This window comes from Anabrus simplex, chromosome 6 (genome assembly GCF_040414725.1).
Source record: "Anabrus simplex isolate iqAnaSimp1 chromosome 6, ASM4041472v1, whole genome shotgun sequence".
NCBI classification, from domain to species: domain Eukaryota; kingdom Metazoa; phylum Arthropoda; class Insecta; order Orthoptera; family Tettigoniidae; genus Anabrus; species Anabrus simplex.
This window is the reverse complement of record NC_090270.1, coordinates 332,221,439-332,247,455: the sequence shown is the minus strand read 5'-3', so window position 1 is coordinate 332,247,455 and position 26,017 is coordinate 332,221,439. Positions and strand designations below refer to the sequence as shown.

Genomic DNA, 26,017 nt, shown 5'->3' with positions numbered 1-26,017 from the left:
TTCTTGGAACGACGTAAGAAGGCGCATAAGCTCACATCTGTGACCGAAGGAAAATGAATAGGAATACATTTTTGGAATTATTCGTAAATATGTTTCAAGAACTTACTTTGTATATTGGAAACGAAATCTAACATGAAAATTTGAAATTACTCCAAAAATTATGTAATGTTCTTTGACGAAAACACCAACTTCCTATTATCGTCTCTGCTTAAGGATCTAACTTTAATATATGAATTCAAATCCCACTCCAGAATGTTATATATGTCGTGCTGTAAGTAAGAAAATTAACTTTTACTGTGCAATCGTTATTTATTTTAATAGCCAATACAGAATTCACTGCATATGTGATTTTAACGATACCTCGAGTGCAGGAAGTAAGATATCTTTTGTTCTTTGACACGATAACTCTGACGTGTTGTGAGGGATACTTCTAGAGTGGTATTCACTTGCCTGGAGCTGTCCGCAGTGAGTAGTTCACACCGTGCAAAGTATCTCAGGCCTGGCGCCATTTAACAAGGGTGATATATTCAAATAATTCCGAGATGGATGGAGGAATTTCGAGACTATACGAAGTCAAAGAAAAACTTGGTTCTGGGGTAAGAATGTCTACGTGAAACAATGTCAGGCACATATATTGTGTTTTTTAGTATTTTTTCTCAAACTGATCATCTAAATATATTTCAGGGTTTTGGAACCGTGTGGAAGGCAATTGATCGACGAACCAAGCAAGTTATAGCGTTGAAGAGAGTAGCTGGGGTATTGAGAAATGCAAGGTCTGCCCAGAAGATTTACAGGGAAGTGGAATTTGTGAAGATTTTCAGCAAGCATCCGAATATTATATCGCTCTTAGGCGTGCACGTCGCTGCCAATAGTGCCGACGTTTATCTGGCATTGGAATTCATGGGTAATTATTACTTTTTTAAATCTTCTAAGTTGCAAATTTATTTTGTGAATCTTAATTATGACAAAGCCTTGATAGACTATGCCATACACTGTTTAATTTAAAAATAATCGATTGGAGAACTCTTTGAATTTAAGATTTTGGATAGGAACAGATAGCCGAAAATGAGTGCGTGTTCAAATTGTGCTACTTCACTTAAAAAATGATGGTATTTCGTCCACATGCATTGAAGTAGTTGAATATTATCGAATGCCATCAGCAATCCAGACCAGAAAGGTGTAATTCCTTAAAAGTGGTTCTATACCCGATCATGGGTGCGTTCCTTGTGCCTTTTATTACGTTTTCTTGCGTTTTTTCAAAACTTTCATGGGTGGAAATGGCTCCTTATGAACAGACGCTCCTCAAACCTGTTTTCTGGGTGCATATCATAAGATAAAACGCCATACTTCGTAAATCATAAATACAGAAAAGAATTCCAGGCCTGAAGATCCCATTATGCTACTTTGAAAATACTGGGCGGAGTTAGACGGAACAAGGAAGCTAGGAACCCAATTAAACTACAGCCCAAAACCTCAGGAAATGTCTTCAATATTAATCGTGACGGCGGTCGTGAAGGTAAAACCATATCTTACAAATCGCTTCAAGTGTTATCTGAATATCACAATATTTAACCTGGCTTTAATAAAATGTTACAATAACCGTTATAAATACCACACACACATTCCAGAACGTAAGGTGTTGGAAGTTACATTGGATCTGGTTAACTGCTTCCATTTTTTTGTATTCCATTAAATGTTAAGAAATGTGTTCTATTTGATAAAGACGTTTCTGGGTATTGGGACGAATTCTAGTCCAATTACATTTTCAACGGACTGGTCGTTCAGTCAGGCAGAACAAACGGTAGCTCATTTAATTTCCTTTTGTCCACTACACGCTATCAAAGGCAATAATTTGTACGGACACCTTAGTTAATGTAATGTAAATTTTTCCCCGTCAGTTTCTGATATATTTGAGAAAGATGTTATATTATTATGAACGATAGCCTTAACACCCTTCTAAGTAAAATAGAGCTGCCTTTATTGGAGAATAAATAATATAATTTCTTCAGAGTATGAGAGTTGCATGAAATTCTCATGTTAACGTATCTGCCGCATGGCTGGGTGGGAGACGGCTCAATTTATTGCAATGGGGGATTCAAAGGTACTAAATTTGTCCATGCGCTATATCCGATGGCTTACGGATAGCACACCACAAACGTCGGAGCTTTTAGTTCTGTAGTAAAGCGGAACGATTTAAATAGATTTTAAAGGACTGAAAACTGAAGATTTAAAGGAAATGACCGCTGGAAATAAGAGTAACTCCAACGTAATTCTGTGCGTTTAAGTAACCAATCCGTGCTCACGAGTCTTTGTGGAAGTGATCGCTAGGAAGTATTCTCACTATAGTAACAGTTCTGGAACTATTTAACTGGTATTAACACCTGAAAATATGACTCATGGTTAGTTCACTTAAACCATTGCAATAGTGAGAATATAAATAAACCGTGTGGTAAGTTGGTAATAATATAAAAGAATAGGCTATAGGCCTATATGTACCTCTGAAATACTACATTCCGATAAGCTGCGTGGGATCATTTTGCAATTATCCAAGCACTCCACTACACTTTAATATGCGTATATTAAGCTCGTCTGCTTTATTTTTTTTAATTAAGCTTAAATTAATCCACTAAAAACTTAAAAGCTCTTAGCACAGGTGAGCACGGAGACCAGAAGAAAAAATTAATTTTCGAATTATTGTACCTCTGTTAGAGTACATCGTATTTTCAAATAAGGAAACTGGGCATGTTTCCGTCCCTGGATATATATAGAAATCTTGGGCGTATTTAAGACACTAAATTTCGTAGCTATCTATTCATAGCTTTGTTTCTGTACTTGTTTATGGTAAGAGTGCTAAGTAATTGGTTAGGGCAAATTGTTCACTATTCGTTTATCGACCAAAAAGTGCAGTTATTCGTTTAACTGTTAGGATGTAGCCAAGGTTAGTGTACTTTTTTTCTGTTGGGCGCTCACCGCGTAAGCTGTTTGCATTTGACTGTAAACTGCTGTTGAAATCTTGGAAACCAATCTTACGACTAGAAATAAGGCGGTGACAGGTTCGAGCATCGGATGTACGCTCTTGTAAAGGGCATTTCATTTTTTAAAAGCTTTGCTGACTGTTTCGTTACGGTAGCCGCAAGCCTATTCAGTTCTGCGAAATGTGTTAAATGCTCTGTTTATGAAGTTTAGCTACAACGAATATCCGCATTGTAAATATGATCGAGCGGTCGTAAAGGTAAGACAATGTGAAAACTTGCGACTAAGAAGTTCTAACTATTCACAATAACCTGACATAAAGGTAATCTTAGAATAAAACTCGTAAGTCTCAAGATCCTTGCTGCCTATTTGTTGCCAAATTGACAAGGTCTTTTACACGATGGAGTTAAATGTACGTAAAGCCTGTGCTGCAAGTATACATCACCGTCCATATTTGAATTCTGAACAGATTAATTCTATGTTGGAGTTTTCAGCTCCAAGGCTGCTTGGATGTTAAACAACTGTCTTCAGCTGTCATTGATGGCCTAGGAGTCACTGAAGAGGTGTAAAAGGGAAACCTACTAGTTTCCCGTTGCTTTCCTCAGAGCTAGAAGTTTCTATTACATATGTCTGCCAAGTTCACTGAAATACTCCCACAAACTGAACCTGAGCGACATAACAGGGGCTGGTTGCCTAAAAAACGGCATTACTAGCAACTCTCATAGCTTACCCATTGTCAAAGCTAATGGTGAGGCTGAAACAGGTCAATGAAAGTAAATTTGTTCTAGCTCATACCAGAGGACGCTGGTCTCGCCAGCAAAGGCATCATTCAAACGAATAAAAAATCATAGGCTCGTATGGAAGAACATCTTTTCATTCTTTCACTATGATTGTCGCCTACCGTTATGTTCGTATTGTTATATTCGTGATTACGACGGCAGTGGTACTGCGTACTGTAAAAGAGTTAAATGATTTTCTCATTTTTCGTCTTGAAATAATGGAAATGACCAACGGTGGCTACCGTAGGTTCAAGCAGGGAAAGCTCCTAAGTGAATACCAGGTCTTTTTGCCCTCTGCTTAACTCCGGTCATTGAAGTATACTTTGATTTCTTGTGTAGGCTATAACTTCTAATCTCGTTAGGAAAGATCACAATATGAAGATAAAGTTGGAATCAGAGGACAAATTGGGGCAAATTGGCCGTGTGGTTAAGAGTCGCGCTGTGAGCTTGCATCCGGGAGACAGTGGGTTTGAATCCCACAGTCGGCAGCCCTGACGATGGTTTTGCGTGGTTTCCCATTTTCACACCAGGCGAATGCTGGGGCTGTACCTTAAGGCCACGACCGCTTCCTTCCCACTCCTAGGCCTACCCTATCCCATCGTCGCCATAAGACCTTAGGGAGATGTTATAAATTTCCAATTTCTTTGCAGTGATTTAAGAAACAGCTTGGAAAATAACATAGGCTACAGGGAATCTGCCACCTGGGCGACTGCCCTAAATGCAGATCAGTAGTGATAGATTGATTTTATTTTTAATTTCGCCATTCCGTCGGCGAGTTTTAACTCTTCAGCTACGCTCGTAATCGTTCAGCTGGAGTATTTTATTAAGGTCATCAGTCATCACTATTCATTGCTTACGTCTCCGGCTTTACGTTCATACATTAAAATGTCTCGCCTTTTGAAGTGGCTGCAAAACCACCGTACTGCAACATACACGAATTCAAGAGTTTGTTCCAATGAAGTGTGATCGCAGATCGAGGCAGCTTCGATTGTTTTTAAATAGCTGAAAGTAGCTCCAATAGAAAACTGTAAGCAAATTAAGGCTTTCAAACTATTGCATTAAAATAGGAATTATTTTGTCATTAAGTGCCTGCTATATGCCTCATGGAGGGCCTAAGGCAATTTGAGGAAAGTTTGTTGTACTGTAACTAGCTGTAACCAGTAAACGCCAGCGTAGTGTCGTCATGCCCTGTCTTAGAGTAAACCCTGCGAGAATTCTGGGACTACAGCGCTGGACATAGTCTACATTTATATTCTGACTAGCAGAAGTACCTGTTCTTCGTACGGGTTATCAGAAACTGTCTTAAGTAACTCATACTATCGGTGTGACTGACTTCATTAGATATTTATATCACTCGTGTATTTACTTAAGTACGTAGAAATTATTTGTTATGTTTGGAATTATAGAGTATCTTCGTGTTTTCTTCATGGGGGCCTCTAAATATTAGTTCCTAATGAGCGTCGACCTCTAAGATCTTTTACTACCATGTTTTTCCTTCATTCCTACCTAGATATACCTGCTCCCTTCACAAAGCTGCCGGTTTAGTGCAAGCATACTTTCGCCAGATAGTACCACAAATATAAATATTACTCAATGTATTTGTTTGATCCAACATTTCATAACTATTACAAATGATAAAGGAAATACGCGATGCATAAATGAAACTACTATAATTATCGAGAATTGTAATTCTCAGGGCTTGTTACTCATGTCGCACATCATATTATGAATCTGAGTATAAATGTTGAGAAATTTTTTTTCAAGTCATGGGCGCACCATCTTGACAATTGTGTACAGTATATAGGTTTCATGGTTACAATAATCGTAAAAGTGGACCAAAATATCGGCACTAATAACATCAGTGATCCTACTACTCCATGATTTGATAGAAAATAGTTTAAACTATAGGTAAGACTCCGCAAAATGCTGAAACCTAAGCCAGTACGTAAAAACGGAGGCCCGTCGGCAACCGCTGGTCGCTGTATTACGGAGATTTCCGGGGCTATTATTTTTATACTTCACTCCCTTTCCATCCCCGCCCAAAGGAGTGCTATGAGCGTCTTACACAACAGGTTTTTTTAGATAGTAAGTTATATATGTATCAATTTTGGTTGGCAGCTATGCCTAAACGTAGATGCATAATCTCGCTGCTGTAGAATCCTGGAGCTGACGTTGCCATGGTTACGGCCGTTCGTTTCTTTATCCGACTCCTAGAGCAGGGGTAGTGTAGTTCCAATATCTCCATAACGGTTGGTTTTAGGGTCTTCAAACATGGTTTTCGAACCCGAAGGGTTTACCGAGTTTTGTTCTTTGCGCCAAGGGGCTTAAAATGAGCTTTGTCTAGTCTTTGTACGACAAATCGATTTCGCCTATATTAGCCTATTATTTTAATATTTTTCTCCCCATGTCGCCACCCCCCCCCCCTTGTCAAATTGTTTTGAAAATAAAATACAGCCCATATTACTCACTGGCAATGTAGCTTTCTACAGGTGAAGTAATTTTTAAAATCGGTTCAGTAGTGTTTGAGTCTATTCGTTACAAATATACAAATTTTTCCTCTTTATAATATTAGTATAGAAGTATAAAGTACATACCTACACATACGGTTGCCGTCAAGAAGGGCATTCAGCCGTAAAACATGGTTTAATCCACATGTGCGACACAGTTCGCACCCGCAACCTCACAGGTGTGGGTAAAGCGATAGAAGATACTCTTGGTTTTTTAAATCACCCGCATTTTTATTCTTTTCACCCCTTAAGTGGATTTTCCAAAGAGTGTGTTCATTTTTTAAAGGAGATTCCAAGTACAAATGTTAGTCTAAAACATCTTGCTTTTTGAGGTATGTCCTCATATAAATAATTCAACACCTTCCTCACTTTCTTTCACCCCCCCCCCCTCCTCCCACTTAAGGGGAATTTCTGAAAACTAATATTTGTGTTTTTATTTTTAAAGAGGATTCAAATATCAATTTTCATGTCTGTAACATGTTAAGTTTTTGTGATTTATTGTAGATAATTTCGCTGCTGTGGAATCCTGGAGCTGACGTTGCCATGGTTACGGCAGTTCATTACTTTATCAGATTCCTATAGCAGGGGTAGAGTGGTGCCAATATCTCCGTAACTGTTTGTTTTAGGGCCTTAAAACATGGTTTTCGGGCCGTATGGCTTACCGGGTTTTGTTCTTTGCGTCAAGAGGATTAAATTGAGCTTTGTCTCGTCCTTAGACAAATTCGATATTTTGCCTATATTAGTCTTATTTTTAAATCCTCCCGTGCCCCCCCACTTCGAATCGTTTTGAAAATAAAATACAGCCCATGTTACTCACTCGCAATGTAGCTTTCTATAGGTGAAGAAATTTTTAAAATCGGTTCAGTAGTTTTTGAGTATTCGTTACAAACAAAATTTTCCTCTTTATAATATTAGTATAGATTACTTTGTAATTGAACAGTCCGGCTCCATGGCGAAATGGTTAGCATGCTGGACTTTGGTCCCAGGATTCCCGGCACGGGGGCTGGATGCATGTGTTGTCTTCATTTCATCCTGATGACGACGACGCGCAGGTCGCCTACGGAAGTCAAATCGAACGACCTGCACGTGGCGAGCCGAACATGTCTTCAGACACTTCCGGCACTTGGGAAAAGTTACGCTGCTACCGGGCGAGTTGGCCGTGCTGTTAAGGGCGCTCAGCTGTGAGATTGGATTCGGGATACAGTGGGTTCAAACCCCTGAAGGTGGTTTTCTGTGGATTCCCATTTTCACACCAGGCAAATGCTGGGGCTCTACTTACGGCCGCGGCCGCTTACTTCCTGTTTCTCCCCTATCTGTGTCGGTGTGACTTAAAGCAAATTGTAATTGGAAACGTCAGAAACGGTGACTAGCGTACGTTAAAACAGGGAAAGAATTACGAGGCTAGTGGATTCCCTCTATAGGATAGAACAAATTAAAATGTAAGTTAATAAACTGGCTTTCTGCAATATCTGATACTTGGTCGTAAACTACTTTCCCCGAATATTCTGCAGTTCAACTTTCAAAAACATTGTGGGACATAGCTTACATTTATATTCTGATTACTTTGTTGTTGCAGAGCCTGAACTTGGGAAAAAGTTATGGTGCTAATTTTTAGACTTGCAATGTAGCTCCATTTCATAGGTTACCTACTGAGCTTTCGGCACAGAAAACCAAACACAACGGAAAGAGATCAATGTTCGATAGATGTCATATTGTAAAGCATTCATTAGTTACATAGCGAATTGTAGTACAATGAAACGTTTTATTGAAATTCTAAAGTTATCCTCTTTAGTGCATTTATAATAAAATTTAACAATAGCCTATAGGGCGTTCTCAGTCTTATCAATAATTCAAATCTAATTAGCAGTTCTGAAATAATGCTACTTATTTACAAATTATAATTCTGATTTCTGAACCAAGTATTTTCTGCTAGTCTTTGATTTGCAGGGAAGCGTGGTTTCATTGTAAAACGCCGTCCGGCTCCATGGCTAAATGGTTAGCGTGCTGGCCTTTGGTTACAAGGGTGCCGGGTTCGATTCCCGGCAGGGACGGAAATTTTAACCATAATTGGTTAATTTCGCTGGCATGGGGGCTGAGTGTGTCTTCATAATTTCATCCTCATCACGACTCGCAGGTCACCTACGGACGTCACAAATCAAAAGACCTGCATCTGGCGAGCCGAACTTGTCCTCAGGCACTCCCGGCACTAAAAGCCATACCTACGCCATTTCATTTCATTGTAAAACGCTGATGCCTAACAGCAATATTTTTAAAATCACTTGATCTATGACTTTCAAACGTACGGCCAGTGATGAGTAGGCCTACAACAAAAATGTTATTTTACTTCTACGTTTACCAATTACTTTTCCAGTAAGTAATCAGTAAAGTTAGTTGCAATTACTTCACAGAACTGCAGTGTTAAGGAAACGGCCCTTTTTTTTCCACAGAGGGCTGGAATAATACCAACGTTTTAAATGAAAAGGATTTTACCATACTTCATTTTTTCTTTTAGCATATACACAGTAAGTGGTGATCATCATACTATACCCGTAATATTAAAAGAAGCGTTTTGACAGATAGTGCTTGTGGGAAGAGCATTACACGGTGTTGCCACATTCCTTTCTCCTTCCCTTCTCTTCCAACTCGCTTGTTCAATCGTTCGTTCAGACCACTGAGTTCTGTTGTACGTACACTAACTCAGAAATGAGAAGTTCGGAAACTACAAGCAACATGAGTCTGCTGCCAGGCTTATCTCCATGGTAACCAGTGGGTTTCCATGGCACCCATACCGCTCTACTCTCTTCTCCCCACCCAGGCAAGGGGCCATCCTCTAATAACTGTCAGAATGCATCTTTCAATATTAAGACTATAAACATGATACCTTGGTACTTCCAAAATTAATTTTCCAACAATTTTTATTTTAGTTAGACTTAAGCATTTCCAAGAATTTGCCATTTACTTTGCAAAATAATTTATTCTGAAAGTTTTCATCGCTACGCCTAGACATGACGGAAAAAAGTACATCTTTGCATTTGCTAAACAATCTAAAAGGACCAGTGTCAGATTACCCAATAGGCAGAGTAAACTACCGCCTATGGATCCCGTGCTGCTAGGGGCCTCAATACAGATCAAATTTAGACCCCATATAGTAAATTGTGGCTGTCAGACTCCTTGGCTGAATGGTCAGCATTGAAGCCTTCGCTTCAGAGGATCAGGGGTTCAGTTTCCAGTCTGGTCGGGGATTCTAATGGCATTTAATTCTTCTTGATCGGGGATTGGGTGTTGGTGTTTCCCAACACTCTACTCTTCATATTCAAACACACTACACTCCCAACCACCATAGAAACCACGCCAGTGGTTACATCCCTCCATATAGGGTTGGCGTCAGGAAGGGCATCCGTTCGTAGAACAGGACCAAATCCACAGTTCGCATCCACAACCCCACAAGTGCATGAAAAGCGGTAAAAATATAGTACATTATGTGGCTGTATGAAGTGCGGATAATTTTAACGAAACATTTGAGTAGGTTCTGAATTGAGTTTGTCGTGCGAAGAGCACTTCTTTTTCATACAGTTCATGAAAAATGCAGCTCGACACTTGATACCATGTTGGCAAATAAGTATGCCCCTAGTCACCAGTTTTACTGTCGAAATTTCCTTCGGTGTTACAGCCACCTTCTTACAAACAGTGCAGTTAATATTTCCAAATGTCATAATAGCCTTGTGAGTATTTATACGAGTCTCAAGATGATAAATGCTTCTGCTGTACGGACATTTTAAAATGAAAACTTAAGATTGTCCTCGAACTTCACTGGTACAAGAACGACTAAATAATCCTTCCATTATTTCTTACTGAACGATATCGTGCAAAAAAGAAATATCTTGAGATAATGTGTTGACCTGTACATACTGTTACTAATTAAGTCTAATGTTATATTACTTTTTATTACGACATTGTTATTCTTTCAACAATTTTAATCACTTAAGTTCAGGGCCCTGACCTTAGTCTTTGTACTAACGGCTGATGATGTTCGCAATGCCGAACGAAACATGTCCCGTTATTTAAGCCATTTTTTAAGACACCTCATGATTATTTTACAATTCAATGAGTGTATTATATTGTATTGAGTGGGTGGTTGTTAATAAAAGAATTTTATAATTTTAATAGATTATCCTCAATACGGTTCCATTATGAGATTAATTACATGTAGTACACTTACGTGATGAAAACCATAGGTTTGCATTGCCTGTAAATGGCGCTGCAATATGCGAAACACTATAGGTCTGTATTACATGTGCGAAGTTCATTACCTCTGAGTAGTACCATGACGTGTGGAATACCGCGAGTCTACATTACTTTTGATTAGTACTGCATGACACATAGCATGGTTCTATTTTCCTAGCGATAAGTACCCTTATGAGGGACCGATGACTTGGATTTTGGACCTGTTTCGGCTAAAAGCTTAGTCAGTATTGTGCTTGAGAAGCTGTTCCTTGGTCAGTAATACTCTTGTTTAACGCTAGTTTCTGGGAATGTGGGGCATTGTGGGTCTGATCCACAGATTAAATTCATATCCATCCATTCATTTTTTGTCCTCATGTTTTGAATTCTGGTCAGTGGAGGATTTTGGACTTTCATCTTATTGCATTTCATCTAATTTCCTACCATTAGGGGCCGATGATCTATATGTTAGTCCCCTTTAAACAAGGATCATCAGTTCGCTGATATCCAAAAGAGAGGAATATCGAATGGAATGAAGTTGCACAAATTGGAGAAGCTTGAGGATGAACTTGTTCCAAATATTCTGGAAACTCTACACTATTTTTGTCATAAATATCTTACAGCTGAAAATTTAACATAACGCGACAAAATCGTGACTGGAAGTGTAACCATAGCAACCGTGCAGGCTATGTCTTACGGCTGGTAGTCATCTGAAATAGCAGCCATGACCGGGAGACATACTTCATGCTCAGCTCACCTGGTGCACGTATTACTATTTGACACCCATGGGCGACCTGCACATCTGGTTGAGATGAAATAAAGGGTGAAACTCGGTGTCGTAGGAAAGCAAACCCCCCTGAGTTTGATTCGAAGTCGGCAGCGTTTATTGGTCCGTTACGAAGCATTAGTACAGTGAATGACCAGAGATGGTTGATTTTTAACATGTTTTCGAATATATGTTTAATTAAACTAAACCATTAGAAGAGGACAAATGAAACACAATTATTGGGACTTGTGCAACCCTGCAACAATACCACGCACTGCCTATTATTATTATTATTATTATTATTATTATTATTGGGCAACAATCTTAACACTAATCAGAGAGGTCGACCATGCCTGACCTTGGAAGAATAAAGGCATCAGCAAAGGAAAGGAAAAGCCCACAAGGGATGAAGATTACTCTCAAAGCCTCGCAAACCTAATCAAGTCAGGATCGGAAGAGAGCAATAGTTGACAGTGTGGTCGGATAAAGCTCGAGGTTATTCCGCAATTGAGGGGTGTAGATGCAAAACTCACATTCTCCACTTTTCCAAACTTTTGGAAAAAGGCGAAAAACTGTTTAATGTTGAAGGCCATGGTATTGTACTTTTTTTTTTTTATACAAGTTTGTTTCAATATGAAGTGTTTGCCCACACTGCAAAGCTTTGTTTAAAGAGGGCTCTTTTGTAATTTTAAAGTAAAATTCAGACAACGTGAGTTTTGAACAAAACTGTGGTCAACTGTGAGTTTTGCAACAAACTTTTATGGATAATGTTAGTTATGAAGCAAAACGGTTTAACATTGAAAACGAACCAAGGAAGATATCGTGGGTTGGTATGCTGTTATAGGCTGTGTTAGCAAAATAGAAACAAAGCATTAAGAAATGAACAAATTTCAATATCTAAAATGTTATAAACTTCAGTAGACTACAGGTTTTACACATTAATGACACAGACTTCTTCAGCCGGCTCACAAACGGGTTCCTCTTCAGTGTCATCAGCCCCATCAATAATGTTTTTGTAAAATAGCAACTCCTCGTTATCTCTCCAGTGGTCCCCGTAATGTTTCGTCAACAAGTTGTTGACATCAACCTTCTTGGTTTCTTTTGTTGTGTTTGACGCAGGAACAACATTAGGACTCGTGTTAGAAAGCAGTTTCCTTGGCTTGGTTAGAGATTTGGGCACTCCAAGGTCTGACTTGTATGTGTACTCTCCCCTAACACGTACGTGCTTCGCTTTAGTTCTTGTCAGAACAATCCTCCTGCAGGCCCCAAGTTGAAAGTGAAATTGCGCCAGTTTCTTCATAAATGTCTTTCTTTTTTCCAGTCAAACACTTGACAGTCAATGCCAACTTTAACTACTTTAGCATGTTCACTAATAATATCAATGTACAGTACTCTGATGGTTTGTAAATCACTTCTTTTTTCCTTATAGACTTTTCTATTACCCCAAACACTCGGTCTGGTGGCAGAAAACTGTGGGCTGTTATAGGAAAATAAAGTTCCACTGTTCTTACATTTTTCGGCGCAAGTTTGGAAAGCCAGTGGCAAGCCATGGCCAGGGCCCTGTTTCATAAAACTAACTAATATTAGCTAATAATATTAGAACTCATAAAAATAATTATTAGTTAACCAAATTCTGTTTCATAAAGATTTACACATGACTAATAAAATATATTCACTAATAATATTAGTTCATTAGTCAACTGGTACAAATGGAGGTTAGAATCGGTCTGTTGCATATGTTCTTGGTTTGGGTTTGTTCCTAGCAGTAGACTAAAGCTTGACTACAACCGACTATTAATCCACATGTTCAAAAGGCTCACTTGATATTTTCGATGTTGTGACTTCAATACATATGAAAATGAATAAAAGAAGTGAAAATAATGAGAGAAGAAAATTTCTTTGAAGAAAGTGATTGAGTTAAAGCGTCACCTATTTTCAGCCTTTTGCATACTACAACTCTCCTTGTTCTTTTTACTGTTCCTGTTGGTGGGGGCGGTAGAATAACAGCCACGGTATCCCCTGCCTGTCGTAAGAGGCGACTATAAGGGGGCCCAGGGCTCTCAACTTAGGAGCGTGTGTTGGCGAACATGGGGAACTGAGATGAGTCCTGCCATTGCTTCAACTTACTTCTGCCAGGCTCCTCACTTCAATCTATCCTATCTGACCTCCCTTGGTCAATGCTTTTTCTTTTCCAACCCTGACAGTATTAGGTTGCGAGGCCGAGAGTCTTTCATTTTCACGCCCTTCTCTTTCTTTAGCCGATACCTTCATTTTTCAAAATGTTGGATCCTTTCCATTTTCCTATCTCATTAGTGTTATTATAGATGATGGTTGCCTAGTCGTAGCCTACTTCCTCTTAAAACAATAATCATCACCAGTTTACTGGTGATATAAGCCAAGACTTTAAAAGATAGTAGGAGTGTCCGAGCAGAACTGCACTAGAGAAACACAATGATACTGTGTATCACTACCAACCGGTGGAGTGCAATGCGAAGCTGCTATTTTAAGGTTATGCTTCATTCCTTGCAGTGGAACATTCTATTACCTACCAATCCTATCAAGCAAATACTCAAAAGTTATGTAATCTAACCTAAATCTCCCATTGTACCGGTATTCATATGTTTGTTACATGTCAGTACAGGCTGTTTTTGACGTAACATTTATTGAACGGTGAATGCCTACACTCATTCCTTATCACTATTTGAATCAGAGTCGACCGTTTCAGTGATCTTCATGATTTTAAGCCAAAATATTAAAATACCGCTCACTTTGGTTTCACTAATAATATGAATTATGAGTCAAAATACACTCATGGAAATAATCCTAATAATATGAGTAACTTTTATTAGTCATGTTGTCTATGAAACAATTTACTAATATTATTAGGAACATCTACTAATAATTTTGACTCATAAACTAATAAATAATAATATTAACTAATAATTTTATGAAACATAATACTAATATTATTAGTTAATATTATTGGTTTCTTACTAATAATATTAGTGAAAGATGTTTTATGAAACAGGGCCCAGGACAATAGAATTTTTGTTTTAGCCTCCACATCCGTCACACACTAATCGCGCAGTAGTAATAGGGCTTTCCATTTCTGTTGCTATGAGTGTATCAAAAACCAAAGAAGCAATTTCGTTTGATCCTTTGCCAAACTCGTTTTCTGTCCAAATGTAGGCTGTCACATTTACTGAAGTCAGTTTACTGTTTGAATCTCCTTTAACCACGGTGAAGTTATGAAGATAAATTTGCCTACTGTAGCACGCGGCTTGATCAGGTACTTTTGGCAGGGGTAAGTTCTTTTGGCAATCATAACTAAGTCACAATTTTTGGGTCAGTGCATTTGAGTGATGTATAAAATATCTTAGCACGTAACTTGTGCACACGTTTTTCAGTGATAATCTGCTGCTTTTCCTCACTTGGACCTGCATGTTTTAATCGTTCATCTAACTGCAGGCAAGTAGAGCAAACGTCCACCCTTGGTGAGCCAAAGCCAAGATTGTATGTTTTGTTAAAAATAGATCTAAAGTACCACTGTGTTACTTTCAAACCACTCTGACCTTCTGTGAGTGAACGGTTATACATTTTCCACATTTTTTTAAATGTTCAACTCAGCAGAAAGATATTTCCTGTCCGTGTGTTTGGCACAGTAGTGAGGCTCTGAACATTTGAATTTATTTATAAAATTCATTACATTCTTTCTTCGGCAAATTTTTAGTAGAAACCCTGTCACCTCCTGTTTTCTTTGCTAAGCTGCCCGGTTTTGAATGTGTTAAGACATACAGGAACCATGGATTTGTCTTTCGAGCCTATGAAGTATTTGGTCCTCACGGATTGTCTTTTTGTAGCGTCCAGAAGTTGGTCTTCTTCTTTTAACTTCCACTGATGAGGTAAACTTCAGAATAAAGTTATCTTGGTACACTTTATCTTTTTGGGAGTAGAAGTTTTTATGAAACCGTCGAATGTCTTGTAAAGGAACCGTTGTGCACTTAAATTTTCCCCCATTGTGGTTACAAGTTGGGAATCCCGGCAAACCATTCGCTGAATACCTAAAAAAAGAAAAATATTAGCATTTTCATATTTAAATCCTGACAATGTTTTTCTTGGTTCTGGTTTATTAAAAAGGTATACAAGGCCACAAATCTAACCTCGCTACAGCTACAAAACTAACCTTGCTAATTGGGATTTCTTTCGTGTCCACTTCTCAGAAGTCTTTTTCTGCTTCCTTGTACGACCAGTTGATGGCTGAACTACTTCCTCCATTGTGCAGTAAATTAGTTCATGAACTAGTAAGAACCAATGAGCCGTAAGATTAATTAATTAAAAACTTGCTGCGTAAACTGAGAGGTTAATGCTAAGAGTGAGGTGAACAAAACATCAACAGAGTGAAGACAATCCCATGATGCTCTGGGCGCACCACACGCTCTCTGATTGGTTGTAATGGAGAGTGTGAATTTTGCTGCAAAACATCTGTTGGATAATGTGACTTATGTTTCAAAACTCCATTTTCAGTATTTTTTTTTTTTTTCAGTCTTATAATGTGGGTTTTGGTTCAAACTACCACCACAGTTCGATGCGCCTTTACAAGACGAACATGGTGATATGCATAACTCAATACCTTAAAAAATTGGAGAATGTGAGTTTTGCATCTACACCCCTCAATTAGTAACGCGAGGTAACACTATGTGGCGCGCGCGAATATTTCGTTTAATCCTTAGGTTTCCATTAGTAGCTTTGAGGTAAGTCGAGGCGTTGCCTACGAGGTAAGAAACTCTCGAAGGGAGTGTGGCCACTGTTTTCATAGCCGAGATTGGTCTGGATGTGCAAAAACACGTTAAAGCTAATAAATGACCTTTTTTTTTCCGTAAGCCTCTAGATTAAAGGAGGAATTGAGGAAGTGTAAGGTTACCGTCCGACGCCATGACACTTTCAAACTTCGTGAGCATCTGTAGTCTTCTTTTGCCGTGGTTGGTAACGCCGGCCAATGAATTTGTTGCCTCGTCACATCCATTTTGTAACTCCAAAGATTTCCTGTCAATCGAAAACACTAAGTTACAACATAGCAGTCAGTTTTTCTAAATTGCTGAAAGCTCTTGACCCTGCCCCCCCCCCCCTTCTAATTCTTCGGTACGGCCTTGCTGCGTATAAAAAGTTTTCTATGTAACACGTCAGTGGCGTATGCTGGGATCAAGACGTGGGCTACCACTGGACTGACGTTACCTCCTTTTGATAGTTGGTTTAGTGAACGTCAACCCTTAAGCATTTTTAGCTGCAGCCAATAGCCAATAGCCAACGGAAAAGCCTGCTGTGTTGTCAAGACTGCTTCACAAGCTGGTCTCTGCCACTGCCAATACTCAACACCTGATCAGTTGAGATAGGTTTAGCAAACTGCAGGCTAGCTTTGTGGCTGAATGGATAGAATTCTTGCCTTTGGTTCGATGGCCTGGGTTCAATTTTTAGAATCAACCCCCTCATACTGTTAATTTCCCTGGCTTGGGGAGTGGGTGTTTACGACATCGTCATTCGTTTTATCCTCGCTAGGTCACCACCAAGCTTATACAGATGCCATGCACTATAATTATTATTATTATTATTATTATTATTATTATTATTATTATTATTATTATTATTATTATTATTATTATTATTATTATTATTAAGTAAAAATATTGAATTTTACAGCAGTTGTACCCATCTTTCACTGGTTAATTAGCTTCCTCGGGACGAGTGGTGGTGTCCAACCCATGATCACGGGTTCGATTCCAACCAATAAAACATAACACTAAATCTGAAAATTGCATACAGGGATGCTGTAGTAGAAACAGCAAGGGAATGCCTAGGAACAACTGTGTGTAAAGATCGGAAAAGGCAAACATCTTGGTGGAATGAAGTGAGAGCAGCTTGTAAACGTAAAAAGGCGGCTTATCAGAAATGGCTCCAAACAAGGGCTGAGGCAGACAGAGTTGTATGTAGATGGAAGAAACAGAGTGAAACAAATAGTTGTTGAATCCAAAAAGAAGTCGTGGGAAGATTTTGGTAACAACCTGGAAAGGCTAGGTCAAGCAGCAGGGAAACCTTTCTGGACAGTAATAAAGAATCTTAGGAAGGGAGGGAAAAAGGAAATGAACAGTGTTTTGAGTAATTCAGGTGAACTCATAATAGATCCCAAGGAATTACTGGAGAGGTAGAGGGAATATTTTGAACATCCTCTCAATGTAAAAGGAAATCATCCTGGTGGTGTTGTGAACAGCCAAACTCATGGGGAGGAGGAAAATGATGTTGGTGAAATTATGCTTGAGGAAGTGGAAAGGATGGTAAATGAACTCCATTGTCATAAGGCAGCAGGGATAGATGAAATGAGACCTGAAATGGTGAAGTATAGTGGGAAGGCAGGGATGAAATGGCTTCATAGGGTAGTAAAATTAGCATGGATTGTTGGTTAGGTACCTTCAGATTGGACAAAAGCAGTAATTGCACCCATCTATAAGCAAGGGAACAGGAAGAATTGCAACAACTATTGAGGTATCTCATTGATTAGTGTATCAGGCAAGATATTCACTGGCATCTTGGAAGGGAGGGTGCGATCAGTAGTTTAGAGGAAGTTGGATGAAAACCAGTGTGGTTTCAGACCATAGAGGCTGTCAGGATCAGATTTTCAGTATGCTCCAGATAATTGAAAAATGCTACGAAAGGAATAGGCAGTTTGTTTTGTAGATCTAGAGAAAGCATATGACAGGGTACCGAGGGAGAAGATGTTCGCTATACTGGGGGACTATGGAATCAAAGGTAGATTATTAAAATCAATCAAAGGCATTTATGTTGACAATTGGGCCTTGGTGAGAATTGATGGTAGAATGAGTTCTTGGTTCAGGGTACTTACAGGGTTTATACAAGGCTGTAATCTTTCACCTTTGCTGTTTGTAGTTTACATGGATCATCTACTGTAAGATATAAAATGGCAGGGAGGGATTCAGTTCGGTGGAAATGTAGTAAGCAGTCTGCCCTATGCTGATGACTTGGTCTTAATGGCAGACTGTGCTGAAAGCCTGCAGTCTAATATCTTGGAACTTGAAAATAGGTGCAATGAGTATGGTATGAAAATTAGCTTCTCGAAGAATAAATTGATTTAAATCTAAGAATTTCATTTTTGTCCGTATTGAACTGAGAATGGAAGATAGGAAACTTAAACGGGTCCACCTTTTCGATACAAATAAATGTTAGTTTATTTACAATATGTGTTGTAAATAGACTAAATTGATGTCAGTAGGTAAGAAATTCAACAGAATGGAATGTCAGATTGGTGACACAAAGCTAGAACAGGTCGATAATTTAAAGTATTTAGGTTGTGTGTTCTCCCAGGATGGTAATATAGTGAGATTGAATCAAGGTGTCGTAAAGCTAATGCAGTGAGCTCGCAGTTGCGATCAACAGTATTGTGTAAGAAGGAAGTCATCTCCCAGATGAAACTATCTTTACATTGGTCTGTTTTCAGACCAACTTTGCTTTACGGGAGCAAGCGCTGGGTGGACTCAGGATATCTTATTCATAAGTTAGAAGTAACAGACATGAAAGTAGCAAGAATGATCGCTGGTACAAACAGGTGGGAACAATGGCAGGACGGTACTTGGAATGAGGAGATAAAGGGTAATTTAGGAATGAACTCGATGGATGAAGCTATACGCATAAACCAGCTTCGGTGGTGGGGTCATGTGAGGCGAATGGAAGAGGATAGGTTACCAAGGAGCATAATGGACTCTGCTATGGAGGGTAAGAGAAGTAGAGGTAGCCCAAGGCGACGATGGTTAGACTGTTTCTAACGACTTAAAGAAGTATAGAACTAAATGATGCCACAACACTAGTTGCAAATCGAGGATTGTGGCGACGTTTAGTAAATTCAGAGGCTTGCAGACTGAACGCTGAAAGGCATAAGTCTATAATGATTATGTATGTATGTATGAGTAAGGATTGAATTTGTCAAGCTACCCAACCCTGCTGCGCCTTCACATATTTCAATAATAGGTTCTACATATCCTTATTTGATCACTTACCTTGTTGATAAACTCGAACATATCTGTGAAACATAAAACAATACACAAGATGAAGTTCTCTACACATCAAAATGCACGGATAGCTTCCTCCTTGGCCTCCGCTGCACGTTGCAAAACTTACATGACTCTGGCTTGTAATTGTAGTCGGCTATGGTCATATTTCACCGTGAATTTCTTTTTAGCGTATGTCCATCTTTTTATTCCATTTTTGCGTGTAGTTGTCTCAGATGGATTTTTCACATCTCCTAATTGCAGTCTGTATTTTTTTTATAATTATCTTTCTTAGAAATATGTTTGAGAGTTAGGGGGTAATCTGTACAGAAAGAGACAAATGCATAGAAAGCGTCAGGAAGGTAGTGACGTATTTCAGATATGTCCAAATAACATCCTGCTATGTTGAATAGTCTTTTCTGTTACAAAATGTTGAGTGAAAATAAAGATCGTTCCTATTTGAAAACTTTAAAATTTGCTATTGTAATTCTTTCTGATTGCCCATCAAAATGCAACATTTCATTCTGTGCAGAGTCTAGAGTTAGTAATTAAGTAAATTCAAAATACTGAATAAAAATTAATATTATGACATATTTATTATTGAATAAGCTGGATTTTAAAATTATATTTTCAATGTTAATTGAAACAGCGGCCAATTTTGAAGATTTTGAAAATGTTAGCAAATATTTGTTATACTAGGCCTAGTCACATAACACTTTTTAAAGTCATCCTGCTTGCATATTTCTAACACTTTTAGGTCGCAAACATTCGGGCCCTATAAATTACACACAAAATACGTATGTATGTATTAAAAAAATTAAGGGTGAGGACAGGTGAAGGACTGCTCTGGTAGGTTTTGGTGAGTGTTGCACAACACAAGTCATAGGGAGAAATGAGATGCATTAGATAGTTAATTCAATACAGCTGCAATAACATTAAGAAATGAGTCATATTGCAAAGTAACTTACCTGTTCGGTCATCTAGTGTCACGGATAATTATACAGCCAGAACATGCACAAACTGTAACACACTGTATTATTCCATATCAGTCTGCCCCTGCTCTTGTCAGTCGTACATCTGTGCTGTCTTAATGTATGAAGTTTGCCTGAGGGGTTGTGATGGCACAGGTCAGTCCTAATTGAATTGCTCTTTCCAATGATACTGGAAAATATGTTTCAACCCATGGTAGTTCTTGGTAATTCATACAAATATAATTTTTCTATTGTCCTAAGACCATTGTCAGGTGTAAGATTCTGTTCAATGATAAACACATCATGGGTCTGAATTTACATTTTCAAGTCTACATGAAGCACACAATTTTGTCTCTAAGGGTTGTACGACTAGTACCATAATACAGGCGTCTCGAAAGAGCCTGCTAAAGGTACTCTACATGAGGGGTTGGAGTTGATATTTAGATGGTTAACACTGAGTTTTCAAAAAGAATTCAAACTTCAAATTTTGGGCCCTCCTTTCAGAGTTATTCTTTTGGAATTTGAACTATTGTTATATGAAAGCAAGATGTCGGATGATAAATCTTTAGAAATCTAACCAATATCCATTCCTTTTTTTTGTGATTTCAGAGTTAATGAGACCAAATCATATACAAAACAGGTCATTTAAATCCTTTTGGGTGGCAGGAAATAACCTGACACCCTAAAAGAGCCAACGGCTTATGGCGGAGGAGCTCCCTTAGGAGGGTGATCGTCCTTTAGTGGAGGAAATGCCACTAGAATCCATCAGGTAGCATCTGTACTTCATGTTAGGAGCGGCTACCAACAGCGTTTGTTCTCCATGTTAGGGGCGGCTGAGTCTACACCAGTGAAGGCAAGGGGAAACCACACTGGTATAAATTCCCAGGAAATCACTATGGCAAGAAATCAGAAAGAAACGGCTTCTAGTCCTGGGCAGCCCTTAAATGGGCGAGGGGTGCTAAGAATCTCCCGGTTCAAATTAGTGAATTCCGCAAGAAGAATGGGGACTTGGAACATCAGAAGTCTCTATGCAGCTGGCATGCTTAACAATCTTATCAAGGAAATGGTTAGATTAAGAACACCATTAATGGGAATTAGTGAAGTTTGCTGGCCTGGTGCAGGTGAATGTCATTGTGATGGTGGTACATTCTATTACTCTGGTAGCGAAGATAATGATAAAAATCATAGAAATGGAGTCAGAATCTTTCTGAACTTACGAAGTATGTCAGCAACCTTGTACCAGTTTCTGATCGAATCATGTTATTAGAACTTTCATGTTCACCCTTTAACGTAAACATCTTGCAGATATATGCACAAACAGCGGACATCAAGTATGATGACGAAGTAGAAACATTCTACGAACAACTTGGAACTGTTCTTAAAGACCTGAAGAAGGATGAAATAACTATCATAATGGGTGATTTCAACGCAAAAATTGGTTAAGGGCATTGTTCTGACTTGGTAGGCGAATTTGGGCTTGGTAAATGCAATGACCGGAGGGAAAAGCTGTACAAATTTTGTGTAGAACATCAAATGGTTCTCACCAATACATGGTTCAAACTTTCAAAACATTGTTTATACGCATGGAAAGCTCCTAAAGATGATCCTCAGAATCCTGACTCAACGAGGAACCAAACTGATTACATTCTGATAAATAAGAATTTCAGAAATTCCATTGATAGCTAATGTAAGAGTTCATCTGAAAATCATGAAGAATAAGCCTAGAAGAAAGGTACTACTTACCCCTAACCTAAAAAATTGTGTAACTCAGCAGAAAATTGCTCAGGATTTGCATAGGCATTTAAAAGAAATCAATACCAATAACTGTGAAACAGCAAATGATTTTTGGAATCAGTATAAAAGTTGGGTAGAGTTCAAAACAAAGATCAAAAGATACATCCAATGAAGAAAAAGAAGTGGATGACAGATGATATTCTTGAACTATTGGAACAATGAAGATTAGTAAAAAATGATGCAGAGGAATACAAAAAATTACAATGCCACATAAGGAAAGAAATACATGCTGCAAAAGAGAACGGGATGAAAGAACAATGTGTGGAAATGGAAATCTTTCACTCTAAACATGATCTGTTCAATATACATCGAAAATTAAAGGAAACAGCTGGCATGTAAAGAAAATGTAACCTTTCTGTACTGGTTCATGCCACAGACAGGCCTATTAAATTAATGAAGAAGTTTTGAATACTTGGAAAAATTATCTGGAACTTTTCTGTGATCAGAGAGGTGAGGAAACTAACCAACGAGCTAATTGTGAAGGCCCTGACATTCTTAAATCAGAAGTGCTATATGCTGTGAAGTTTCAAAAAGCAAGAAATCACCAGGTCCAGATAACATCCCTGTAGAACTTCTTAAGATGATTGAAGACATAATCCAATTCCTGGTAAAGTTGTTCAAAACTATATATAATACTGGAGACATCCCATCTGACTGGCTGTTATCTACATTCATCATGTCGCCAAAGAAGCAAAAGGCATGTAAGTGTAATGATTATAGGCTAATAAGCCTCATGAGCCACACACTTAAAGTATTCCTTTGTGTAATACATAACAGAATCAAGACTAAGTGTGAACAACACCTTGACGAAACAGTCTGGGTTCAGAAATCCTTTTGGTACAAGGGAAGCATTGTTTGCACTAAATATCCTAATTCAGAACAGTCTAGATCAACAGCAAGAAGTGTTTGCTTGTTTCATTGATTTTAAAAAGGCATTTGACAGAGTACAACATCCAAAACTTGTAGAAGTCCTGAAGGATATGAGTTGACAGCAAAGATATCCGCATTATTGAAAATATTTACTGGAGACAAAAGGCCATTGTCCAAATTGGAAATCAAACTACAAACGAGGTAGCCATCGAAAGGAGTTAGACAAGGTTGTTTTATCTCCATTGTTATTCAACCTTTACTTGGATAAAATTTTCTTAGAAAATCAACAATATGGAATAAAAGTAAATGGTGGCATAATTAATAACATAAGATATGCAGATGATAGTCATCTTTGTGACAATTTTGAAGGCCTCAAACTCCTGCTCAATAATATTAGTGCAGTAAGTGAAGACATGGGGCTAAAAATAAATGTAAACAAGACCAAGTTCATGATCTTCAGCAGACGTGCCAATGCTGAGGCAATCTTACAACTAAACAACCGACAGATTGAGAGAGTAACCACTTTTAAATATCTGGATGCCATTGTCACTTAACTTGATCCTGAGAAAGTGAAGCAGAGGATAGCAATAGCTCGAATATTTATAAAAATGAAACCTTTCTTTTGCAATGACTACTTAAATTTAAAACTTAGACAGAGGATGGTCAAGTGATATATATGGTCAGCCTTGCTATATGGTGTGGAAACATGGACTCTCAAGAACATATCAGTGAAATGCTTGGAAGCCTTTGAAATGTGGATCCACTGCAGGATGCTCACGATTTCGTGGGTTGCATGACTAACGAACCGAGACGTACTGAGAAGGGCAAGAGCAAGTTGGGAACTAGTTGAAACAATAAAACACTGGAAGATCTTTTACCTTAGCCACATCCTTAGAAATGAGTTACCTCATCTTAACAGCGGATTGTACAAGGCAAAATACAGGGTCGAAGAGGTGTCGGGAGGAGGCGAACATCATGGCTTGGAAACATCAAAGAATGGACTGGAATTCAGTGTTGAAAGACTTTTCCAACTAGCAAGACAACAACAACAATCAATACTGATCTGCATTTAGGGCAGTCGCCCAGGTGGCAGATTCCCTATCTGTTGCCTTCCTAGCCTTTTCCTAAATGATTTCAAAGAAATTGGAATTTTTATTGAACATCTCCCTTGGTAAGTTATTCCAATCCCTAACATCCCTTCCTATAAATGAATATTTGCCCCAGTTTGTCCTCTTAAATTCCAACTTTATCTTCATATTGTGATCTTTCCTACTTTTATAGACGCCATTCAAACCTATTCGTCTACTAATGTCATACCACGCCATCTCTCCGCTGACAGCTCGGAACATACCACTTACATGTTATAAACCTCATTTTAGGTCCGTATTGAAAATTTAACAGTTCAACAATGATAAAGGTGTTTTAATTTATTCCACCTATTCAATACTTATATTATCACGTATAGTTGTTACATAATTAAATTCTTAGTTACATGGGACATGTTTCGCCCTCAATTAAGGGCATCTTCAGCCTAAATACAATAATCAAAAATACAACTAAATTAAAAGTGGACGTTAAATACAATCATCAAAAATACAACTAAAATAAAAAGTGGAAGTTAAAAGTTTAGTCTGTTCTTAAAATTCAGAACAATAAAATTGTGAAAAATGATAAAATAAAAAGATGCTAATGGAAAACTGTCTTATGATTAAACTATAATCTTGTCAGAGACTAAAACTTCTATTAAAATTCGAATTAAAACAGTTCATATAAAATATTGGAAAATCAAAGTGGTAGTAATAAAAAGCCAACGACATGAGGGCGTGTACACAAGCATAAACTTGATTGTCATGAATACAATCTTTTCAAGGCCGTTGATGAAATTCGTAGTAAGTAAGGCAGAAGCACAAATAGAATAAGAACAGACTAAACTTTTAACTTCCACTTTTTATTTTAGTTGTATTTTTGATGATTGTATTTAACGTCCACTTTTAATTTAGTTGTATTTTTGATTATTGTATTTAGGCTGAAGATGCCCTTAATTGAGGGCGAAACATGTCCCATGTAACTAAGAATTTAATTATGTAACAACTATACGTGATAATATAAGTATTGAATAGGTGGAATAAATTAAAACACCTTTATCATTGTTGAACATACCACTTAGTCGAGCAGCTCTTCTTTCTCTCAATTCTTCCCAACCCAAACATTGCAACATTTTTGTAACGCTACTCTTTTGTTGGAAATCACCCAGAACAAATCGAGCTGCTTTTCTTTGGATTTTTTCCAGTTCTTGAATCAGGTAATCCTGGTGAGGGTCCCATACACTGGAACCATACTCTAGTTGGGGTCTTACCAGAGACTTGTATGCACTCTCCTTTACATCCTTACTACAACCCCTAAACACCCTCATAACCATGTGCAGAGATCAGTACCCTTTATTTACAATCCCATTTATGTGATTACCCCAGTGAAGATCTTTCCTTATGTTAACACCTAGATACTTACAATGATCCCCAAAAGGAACTTTCACCCCATCAACGCAGTAATTAAAACTGAGTGGACTTTTCCTATTTGTGAAACTCACAACCTGACTTTTAGCCCCGTTTATCAACATACCATTGCCTGCTGTCCATCTCACAATATTTTCGAGGTCACGTTGCAGTTGCTCACAATCTTGTAACTTATTTATCACTCTATAGAGAATAACATCATCCGCAAAAAGCCTTACCTCCGATTCCACTCCTTTACTCATATCATTTATATATATATATATATATATATATATAAGAAAACATAAAGGTCCGATAACACTGCCCTGAGGAACTCCCCTCTCAACTATTACAGGGTCAGACAAAGCTTCACCTACTCTAACTCTCTGAGATCTATTTTCTAGAAATATAGCAACCCATTCAGTCACTCTTTTGTCTAGTCCAATTGCACTCATTTTTGCCAGTAGTCTCCCATGATCCACCCTATCAAATGCTTTAGACAGGTCAATCGCGATACAGTCCATTTGACCTCCAGAATCCAAGATATCTGCTATATCTTGCTGGAATCCTACAAGTTGAGCTTCAGTGGAATA

At 38.2% G+C, this 26,017-nt stretch overlaps 1 protein-coding gene across 1 annotated transcript in view; it reads left to right on the top strand.

The window, feature by feature from the left end:
• The first annotated feature begins 450 nt into the window (after positions 1–450).
• LOC136876544 (mitogen-activated protein kinase 15) overlaps positions 451–26,017 on the top strand; it is a 103,919-nt gene continuing 78,352 nt past the window's right edge. Inside the window, exons 1-2 of the mRNA XM_067150584.2 lie at positions 451–596; positions 685–904. Of these exons, the coding sequence (XP_067006685.2) occupies positions 543–596; positions 685–904 (274 nt within the window). The 5' untranslated portion in view covers positions 451–542. The remainder of the gene's footprint in view (positions 597–684; positions 905–26,017) is intronic.